The 10,289-nt window shown below is 43.2% G+C and overlaps 1 protein-coding gene across 1 annotated transcript in view; it reads right to left on the reverse strand.

Annotated features, from left to right (window-relative positions):
• The window catches only part of GTF3A (general transcription factor IIIA), a gene marked incomplete at its 5' end in the record, with an annotated part of 81,503 nt that extends 71,498 nt beyond the window's left edge, over positions 1–10,005 (reverse strand). Inside the window, one exon of the mRNA XM_079721642.1 lies at positions 9,961–10,005. Coding sequence (XP_079577768.1) covers positions 9,961–10,005 — 45 coding nt within the window. The remainder of the gene's footprint in view (positions 1–9,960) is intronic.
• Between the last annotated feature and the right edge of the window lie 284 nt (positions 10,006–10,289).

The raw sequence follows: 10,289 nt of genomic DNA on the forward strand, positions 1-10,289 counted from the left end.
TTCACGGTTTGAAAAATTTAGTGACTTGATCTAGTGGCAAAGCCAAGATTAGAACTTGCTGCCCGGTGGCGCAGTGCGGCTCGCTGGACAGGGGAAAGGTGAAAAGGGGAAGATAAGGGGTCCAGGAGAAAGCAGCTGGTCTGGAGAATTCCAAAACGGAAGCGGCTGGCCCCTGAATAATCCGTCAGCGGAGGCCTCAGGGCCCACTCCTGCCTGGACCCCGGTCCCCACCTCCCCCTGCACTATTGAGCCGTCTGCTCCAGAGCCCCAGAAACGCCTCTGCAACGGTGACCCAGCCCCAACCCAGCCTCGGATGCTGGGCCACGTGCTTGCCACCCTCCTTGGCTCTACCCTTGATTTGCACTGTAACTGTTCAATCCTCACCTGCCAGTCTTTGCGGAGCCGTGATAATCTCAAGGGATGCTTTTATCTACTGACTCCGGTCACTGCTTTTCCTATTAGCTTTACTGTCCCAAAACGATGAGTCTGGGGAGAAGTGCAGAATCAAAGGCTACCCCTCAGGTCTGAGCCATAAGGTTGGTCTCGAAGCCAGCTTCCCTCTGATCTTCAGAACTTTTGTTACGAAAGCTGGGGCTCTTGGATTTGCTTGAGGCAAGGAGAGTGTGGGACTGGGCCACGTCTCAACTCTTAGGAGGGCTGCTGCTTAATCAACATAGGAAACCGAGGAAGGCAGCTGGATGTGATGCAGGTGGAAACATGGGAGACGGCAGTTCCCAGACTCCTTGCAGCCAAGGGTGTGGATGTGGACCATCTGGAGAGAGTGAGGTGGAGGCTGCACTTCTGCTGCCCCCCTAACCCCCATGCCTGTTGGCGAGCACACCCACGGAGACATCAGGCTTTGCTTCATCAGCGTGGCCAGAGGCTGCCCCACCCCCAGTGTCTGGTCACTAGCTCATGGGGGTCCAGAGGCAGGGCACTGAGCAGCGATCTTGATGGTGTAGTGTGATTCAGGACCTAGACATACGATTCTGAAGCTGGAGGTTTCAGTTTATAATCCATTGCCTTAGATGTTGCAATGATTCTGTAAGCAATTTAATATCCTTTGCTAAGTCCCTTTCTGATGCAACTCACTGGAGACCATTCTGTCCTTCTGCAAGTCAACCCTGACCATGCAGGATCTGAAGACCTCAAAGGTCATTGCAAAGAAGAAACCTCTAGATTAAAGAGGCAAAATAGACATAACAACTAAATGTAATATCCGACCCTGGACTAGCTCCTGTCCTGGAGAAATGCTAGAAAGCTCATTATTGGTCAACTGACAAAATTTGAAAATGAAGAGTACATTAAGTTAAAATTATCAATCTATGGACTTCCCTGGTGGCCCAGTGGTTGAGAGTCTGCCTGCCGATGCAGGGGACACGGGTTCGTGCCCCGGTCCGGGAGGATCCCACATGCGGCAGAGTGGCTGGGCCCTTGAGCCATGGCCGCTGAGCCTGCGCGTCCGGAGCCTGTGCTCCGCAACGGGAGAGGCCACAACAGTGAGAGGCCCACGTACCGCAAAACAAACAAACAAAAAAAATTATCAATGAAAATTCATGAAGTTGATGACTTTGGTTATGTAAAAGGATATCCCTGTTCTTAGAAAATACACACTGAAGTATTTAGGGGGAAAGGTTCTTGGTATATGTAACTTACTCCCAAATGGTTCAGAAAAAAATTGAGATGAGGGGGGAGAGAGAGAGAGAGAGAGAGAGAGAGAGAGAGAGAGAGAGAGAATGATAAAGCAGTAAAGCAGATGGATTAAAATGTTAACAACAGGTGAATCTAGGTGAAGGGTTTATTAATGTTCCTTTTACTATTCTTATTTTTGAAGTTTTTCTGTAAATTTGAAATTACATCCAAATAAAAAGTTAAATGACTTTTCTTTGCCCCCATGTTTTAGTTTTTCCCAAAATTCAGATTCCTACCTCCCCGGGGCTGGGCCAGCTCTGAGTCTCTGGATTACAGGGAGACAGAAGCTGCAGACACCCCGAGGAAGAGCCCAGGATGACTCTCCCTTTATTTCCCACTAGCGCTTTGCTGAGCAACGTCTGGGTTTATGCACTGCTCCTGCCCTCTGTCTGAAGGTGAGATGCTTCAGACGCCCAAAATTGTCCTGGGCCCTTGGTCCTCGCTCCCTTTGTGACAGAAGACGTGGCAGGTTGATGGTTACGGTGTTGGCTTAAAACCGATAAAAGAGGGTTCGATTCCTTCCTTTCCTGATTATTTTAGATTGATGTTAAGTCGGTCCCTCAAATGTGTGATATGGTGGAGGACATCCATTGAACCACTCTAAATTTGTAGTAGTAAGTTCTACTGGTAGGACTTCTCGTTTGGATGCGAATGCCTCTCAGATAATGAAAATTATCAACATGTCAGCTGTTAGTGAGGTGAATGAGCCTATTGATGAAACAGTATTTCATGCTGTGTAGGCATCTGGGTAGTCGGAGTATCGTCGAGGCATGCTGGATAGACCTAAGATATGTTGTGGGAAGGTTATGTTGATGCCTACAAATATGATTATGAAGTGAATTTCTGCTCACGTTGAGTTGAGTGTATATCCTGGGAATAGTGGGAATCAGTGCACAAACCCTCCTATGATAGCGAAGACGGCTCCTATTGAGAGTACGTAGTGAAAATGTGCAACTACGTAGTAGGTATCATGAAGGACAATATCTAATGATGAGTTAGCTAGGACAATACCTGTTAACCCACCAACTGTGAAAAGGAATATGAAACCTAGGGCCCCCATCATGGTTGCGGACCATTTAATATGACCCCCGTGTAGTGTTGCTAGTCAACTAAACACTTTTACCCCTGTTGCGACAGCAGTAATTATAGTGGCTGATGGAAAATATGCTTGTGTGTCAACGCCTATACCTACTGTGAACATGTGGTGGGCTCATACAATGAACCCTAAGAATCCGATTGATATTATAGTTCACACCATGCCCATATATCCGAAAGGCTCTTTTTTTCCCTGAGTAATAGGTTACAATGTGTGAAATTATCCCAAACCCAGGTAGGATTAAAACAGATACTTCAGGGTGTCCAAAGAATGAGAACAGGTGTTGGTATAAGACTGGATCCCCTTCTCCAGCAGGGTCCAAAAAGGCTGTGTTTAAGTTTCGGTCAGTTAGGAGTATAGTGATTCCGGCTGCTAGTGCAGGTAATGGTAATAGAAGTAATACTGCTGTGATTAATATTGATCATACAAATAGTGGTGCTTGATATTGGGACATAGCAGGTGGCTTTATATTGATAATAGTGGTAATAAAATTAATAGCCCCTAGAAGTGAGGATATACCAGCTAAATGTAGGGAAAAAATAGTAAGGTCAACTGAAGCCCCTGCGTGTGCTAAGGTTCTATCCAAGGGCAGGTACACAGTTCAGCCTCTACCTGCACCGGCTTCAACTACTGACGATGCCAGCAGTAATAAGAAAGAAGGGGGGAGTAGTCAAAAACTCATGGTATTTATACAGCGGAAAGCCGTATCAGATGCTCTGATCATTAGAGGCACCAGTCAATTTCTGAAGCCACCAATTATGAAGGGCATGACTATAAGTCATTACAAACGCATGGGCTCTTACTACTACCTTGTAGATTTGGTCGTCCCCGAGTAGTGTTCCAGGCTGGCCTAGTTCAACACGAATCAGTAGGCTCAGGCCAGCACCTACTATTCTGGCTCAGGCACCAAAGAGCAAGTATAAAGTACCGATGTCTTTGTGGTTGGCTGAGAATAATCAGCGGTTTATGAACACAGGTAAAATGGCTGAGTAAGCATTAGACTGTAAATCTAAAGACAGGGGTTAAGTACTGTTTTTACCAGGCCCTGTGGTGAATTGTTCATATTGAATTGCAAATTCAAAGAAGCAGCTTCAATTCTGCCAGGGCTTCTCCCGGCTTTTTTTCCCTGGGGGCAGGAGAAGACTGAAGCCAGTTGACTAGGGTATTTAGCTGTTAACTAAAAATTCTTGAGAGATGTAGCCCTCCAATCTAGTGAGGATTTAGCTTAATTAAAGTGTTTGATTTGCATTCAATTGATGTAGGATATAGCCTTGCAACCCTTATTAGGCAGGAATTAAGTAAGTTATACTTGCTCAGGGCTTTGAAGGCCCTTGGTCTGGTTTAACCTAAATTCCTATTCCAACACTGATACTATTGGTGTGAGAGGCAGGAGTATCGTGGATATTACCATCATGGTTGGTAGGATTACTTGCTTTGTAGAGTCAAATTGCCATTTTATTTTTATGTTGTTTGTGGAGGGGAATGTGGTCAGAGCTGTGGAGTGAGTCGCATGTAGAAATACAAGTTAAGTAGTGCTGTGATGGCTACTAGTGTGGGTAGAATAACGATATTGTTTTTTGTCATTTCGTGGATAACTATTCATCTGGGCATGAAGCCTGACAGCGGCGGGAGTCCTCCTGTCGACAGCAGGGCGGCTAGGGTAAGGGCTGTGAGAAGAGGTATTTTGTTTCATGTGTGAGACAGTGATAATGTAGTGGTGGCTGAGCTGTGAATGAATAATATGAATACAGTGAGAGTTATTATAATGTAGGTTACTAGGTTTAGCGTTGTTACAGTTGGGTTGTATAGTAAGATGGCTGTTATTCATCCTATGTGGGCGATTGATGAGTAGGCCACGATTTTTCGGAGTTGGATTTGATTTAACCCACCTCACCCTCCAATTAGAATGGACAACATGGATACGGATGGTATTAGGTTTAGGTTGATTGGTGGCGAGATTTGGTAAACAACTGATAGGGGTGCAAGTTTTTGTCATGTCAACAGGATTAGACCTGCCATTAATGGGATGCCTTGTGTTACTTTGGGCACTCAGAAGTGAAAGGGGGGTAGTCCTAGCTTTATGGCCAGGGCTATTGTTATTACTGTTTGATGCTGCTGGGTTGAATATTTTTGTAATGGTCCATTGGCTGGAATAGAGTAAATCGATGATGACTGCTAATATAAGTAATATTGATGCGGTAGCTTGTGTTAAGAAATATTTAGTGGAGGCTTCTATGGCTCATGGGATGAAATTTTTTATTACAACAGAGATAATGGCTAGCATATTTATTTCAAATCCAATTCAGACTAGTAATCAGTGGAAGCTGGTTATTACAACCATAGTTGCTAAAACAACAGTTGTTAAAATAATGATAGAAGTAATGGAGTTTACGGGAAGGATATAAACCAATATTTACGGGGTATGGGCCCGATAGCTTATTTAGCTGACCTTACTATAGAATGTGGTGTAATATGGTAGCATGGAGAATTCTGAATTCTCAAGGGTAGGCTCAGCTCCTATAGCTCTAGAAATGACTTGAACCTCTATTATTTACTCTATCAAAGTAACTCTTTTATCAGACATATTCCTTATGTTTGTGGGGGGATGCTTGCCATTATGATGGGTAGTGATATGTGTCATATGCACAGGGCTAGTGTTAAAGGCAGGAAATTTTTTCAGAGTAGGCGTATTAACCAGTCATATTGGAATTGCGGGTAGGACACTCGAATCATAGGAAGGACATTGTTAATAACAGTGTTTTGATGATGAAGTTGATTGTATGTAGCTCTGGTGTATGTGGGTTGTGAAATGCTCCCAGGAACAGGATTGTTGTGAATATATTTATTATAATGATGTTAACGTATTCTGCTAGGAAAAACATAGCGAAAAGGCCTGCTGAGTATTCTACATTAAAGCCAGATACGAGCTCGGACTCTCCTGTTAGATCCAGCGGGGCTCGGATGGTCTCTGCTAGGGCAGAAATAAATCATATTATGTCCAGTGGCCATGATGGGAAGATCAGCCATAGTTGCTCCTGTGTTGTGGTGGGGGTTGATAGGGTGAAAGACCCATTTATTACAAGTACAGATAAGAGAAAAATTGCTAGTGTTAACTCGCATGAGATTGTGCCACTGCTTGTAGAGCCCTGATTAGTGCATATTTTGAGTTGGAGGCTCATCCGGACCATAAGATAGAGTGCATGGCTGGACTTGATATGGCTGGTATAAATAGCACCCCTAGGTTTATGTTAATGAGGGGGTATGGCATGGGTAGGGGAATTCATATTGTTAGGGCTAGAGTCAGGGCTAGGATTGGTGCGATGATAATATGGAGGTGGAAGATGTAGCTGGTCGTAGTGGTTCTTTAATGAACAGTTTGATTGCATCGGTAATGGGCTGAAGTAGGTCATGTGGTTCTACAATGTTTGGTCCTTTTCGGAGTTGTATGTAGCCTAGGATTTTTTATTCTCCTAATGTTAACAATGCTACGGCTAAAAGAATAGGAATAACAAGCATTAGGATGTTGATTATAAACATTTTGTTAGGGAGACGGTTTGAAGCTTTGGGTATAAAGGTTTAAGTTTTATGCAATTACTGGGCTCTGCCACCCTAACTAAAACCCTGGTCTTGTGTTTGCTTATTAAGTTGAGATTATATCATTAATTGTTTTAAAGGCACTTGTTTAAAGTGGGCCTTATTTCTCTTGTCCTTTTGTACTGGGAGAAATACATAATAGACAGAAACCGACCTGGGTTGCTCCGGTCTGAACTCAGATCACGTAGGACTTTAATCGTTGAACAAACGAACTTTTAATAGCGGTTACACGACTGGGGTGTCCTGATCCAACATCGAGGTCGTAAACCCTATTGTCGATGTGGACTCTAGAATAGGATTGTGCTGTTATCCCTAGGGTAACTTGTTCCGTTGATCAATTTTTTGGATCAATAAGTGATGCTATGCTTTGACTAGTGGTCTAAGGTTTAATCACTCGGAGGTATTTTTGTGCTCTGAGGTCACCTCAACCAAAATTGTCAATCCATGTGAAATTTTGTTATCCCTTGGTGGTTTAATTGTTTTGTTTTTTTTTTTTTGGATTAACTAATTGAAACTCCATAGGGTCTTCTCGTCTTATTTTGTTATCCCCGCCTTTCACGGGGAGGTCAATTTCACTGATTAAAAGTAAGAGACAGTAAAACCCTCCTGTGGCCATTCATGCAAGTCCTTATTTAGAGAACAAATTATTATGCTACCTTTGCACGGTCAGGATACCACGGCCATTTAACAGTTGTCACTGGGCAGACGGTGCCTCTAATACTAGTGATGCTAGAGGTGATGTTTTGGTAAACAGACAGGGTTTGTGTTTGCTGAGTTCCTTTTACTTTTTTAAATCTTTCCTTGGGTGCACACCTGTGTTGGATTAACAGTGTATTTAATAAATAGTTTAGTGTTGGGCTATATTTATTTACTGTTAATTATCAGTATATTATTAGTTGCTGATGTAAACTTGTGCAAGGAGAAATGTGTCTTGTTACTTATATTAACAGTATTGCTTCTATAATTTTATAGATTAGTCCAGTAATAAGACTAGATGTTAATTTATTTAATATTGACATTAAGATATATTTATTGTTGAGCTTGAATGTTTTCTTAATTGATGGCTGCTTTTAAGCTAACTATGGTGTTGTTTGTTTTTACTCTCTAGTTAAGGTTGTACCCATCTCTAAAAAGCTGTTTTGTGTTTTTTCGACTAATGTTTCGACTGACGTTTAAATATACACTGGAACTTATAAGGGGTTCTTGGTATTATTTAACGTTGAACTGAAATTCTTTTTCTGGACAACCAGGCTCATTAGGCTTGTCACCTCTACTTACAAATCTTCTCACTATTTTGCCACATAGATGAGTTTGTTCTAGTAACTGTTCATAAGTAGCCCGCCTGGTTTCAGATGGTTTAACTTAAGTTCTCTTTGTTAAAATTTTGCTGGTTAAATCATTATGCAAAAGGTACAAGGGGTAAGCTTTGCTTTTTGTTACTTTTAATGTTTCTTTTACCATTCCCTTACAGTACTTTCTCTATAGCACCATTAGTATTTAAATTTCTGTCTCCTATACTTTAAATGTTAGGTGAATGTTTTATTTGATCGGTTCATGCTATTATAATGGGGAGGGGTGTGGGCTAGATTTAGTTCAAGGCATTCAGAGGTTATGAAATCTTCTAGGTGCTTTATTTAAGCTATGCTTTGATTTATCCAAGCACACCTTCCAGTATGCTTACCTTGTTACCACTTATCTCCTCATACAATCGACTAGTATCTGCCAATAGGTTGTGATTTTTGTCATAATACTCGAGGAGGGTGATGGGTGGTGTGTGTGTGCTTCATGCACTTATTCAACTAAGCACTGTACTCTTAATTTACTACTAAATCCTCCTTTGGTTTTTAGGTTTCATAAAAACTTTCGTGTAGGTAAGAGAATGTTCTTGGTGTAGAAAATGTAGCCCATTTCTTCCCACCCCATGGGTTACACCTTGACCTAATGTTTTTATGCGCTCTAGTTGTGCTTACTTTTACTCCTTTTTAGGGTTTGCTGAAGAAGGCGGTATATAGACTGAATTACCAAGGGTTGGTGAGGTTTATCAGGGTTCATCGATTATAGACAGGCTCCTCTAGAGGGGTGTGAAGCACTGCCAAGTCTTTTGAGTTTTAAACTGTTGCTAGTAGTACTCTGGCGAATAATCTAGTTCTTGTAATTATTTGGGTTTAGGGCTAAGCATAGTGGGGTATCTAATCCCAGTTTGGGTCTTAGCTGTCGTGTAATCAGGATGTGCTAAAGTCACTTTTTAGTCTATTTTTACTTTAATTATGGCTTTTTACAGCGTAATTAAAATTTAACTTTATTTTGCATTACTCTTTAACACGCTTCACGCCATATTTCTATTAACTTGGGTTGACCATATGACCCTTGTGGCTGGCACGAAATGTACCAGCCTTAATTAGTATGGCTTAGTCGAACTTTCGTTTATGGCTTCATTTTGATCACTGCTGTCTCCTGCAGGGGTGTAGCTGAGCACGGCGCTGTGAGCTACTGGCACAGAGTGCTTGATACCTGCTCCTTTTAACCGCAGTGATTTAGGGGGCATTCTCACCAGAGGGTGGATACTTGCATGTGTCATTCTGTTAAAAATTAAAAGAAAGGCTGAGACCAAACCTGTGTGTTTGTGGAACTAGCAAGCCCATCTAGGTGTTTTCAGTGCCCTGCTTTAGAGGTTTACGCTACATCAACTTGTTGTGTACAAGTGATATTTATATGGCTGTGTTATGTGGCTTGTGTCAGATTTAGTATTAAATTTTTGATAAAGTGGCTAGTGAATCTAGGGGGATGTCTGTCTATATGGGTGGTGAATATCTAAGTAGTTTATTGGTATGATGTGGGTGTTTTTGAGGTTGCCTGTTTGATGGTTTTTATGTCCACCCCAACTCGGCACCACAGGTATGAGTGGGGCAAGATGCAGTGTTTCCACCCATTTTTTTTTGACTTGTGAAGACTTTGGCACTAATCATGATCTTCAATTACCTTTTTCAGGAGCTTGAGGGACAATCCTCCTCAATTTTTAAAAAGTATTTATTTATTTATTTGGTTGCAGCACGTGGGCTCCTTAGTTGTGGCACGCATGTGGGATCTAGTTCCCTGACCAGGGATGGAACTCGGCTGCCTGCATTGGGAGTGCGGAGTCTTAACCACTGCACCACCAGGGAAGTCCCCTTCCTCAATTTTTAAGGAAACATAAAACACAAACAAGCAGACTGTGTATCTTAGGATTCAGCGAGGCTTTGCCCCCAGGATTCACTCCATCGTCAGGAAGGCAGGGAGAGGCTCAGGAAAGGAGCATCTGGGGAGACTGACCCCAAAGAGATGCTGAGAGTAGGTTCAAAGGCAGTAAAGCAAGAGGTTCACGGGACACAGCAGTAGATGATGTGGGTCCAGCCAAAGAGCTGGGTGTCCCCACAGGTGGGCAGAACCTAGAAGGTGAGTCCAGCAGTAGAGGCCCCAGGCAGGGAAAGAACCCGTGGTCACCCTCAAGGAAGCCAGTCAGAGGAGGCAGGACTCAGCTGCAAGTCCAGGGTGAGAAAAGCAAAGGTCCAGCTGAGAGCGTCCAGGACGCCAGGCCTTACCCAGAACAGGGTCCCGATCCCTGCTACAAGGCTGGGTCCCGACATCGGGCAGAGGGGTCATCAAGCGCCCTTGTGCTGAGTCCTGAGTTCACCAGGACTTTTCTGGTTACAAGGAGCAGAACCCCTCGTGACCTAGGGAAGCTCATGGATTCCTGGACCCTGGGCTCAGGAACCAAAGCTGGAATCACAGGGAAGCTGGCCCTCCACCTCTCTGGCCCTCCACCTCTCTGGCCCTCATCTCTGCTTCATTTCTCTCCCTTTCAGGTCTACTTTCTCTTTCTCAGACCTCAAAACTGAAACAGAAGTGGCCATAGACTTCCACATCACAA

The sequence above is a fragment of the Hyperoodon ampullatus genome (genome assembly GCF_949752795.1).
Source record: "Hyperoodon ampullatus genome assembly, chromosome: 16".
NCBI lineage: Eukaryota > Metazoa > Chordata > Mammalia > Artiodactyla > Ziphiidae > Hyperoodon > Hyperoodon ampullatus.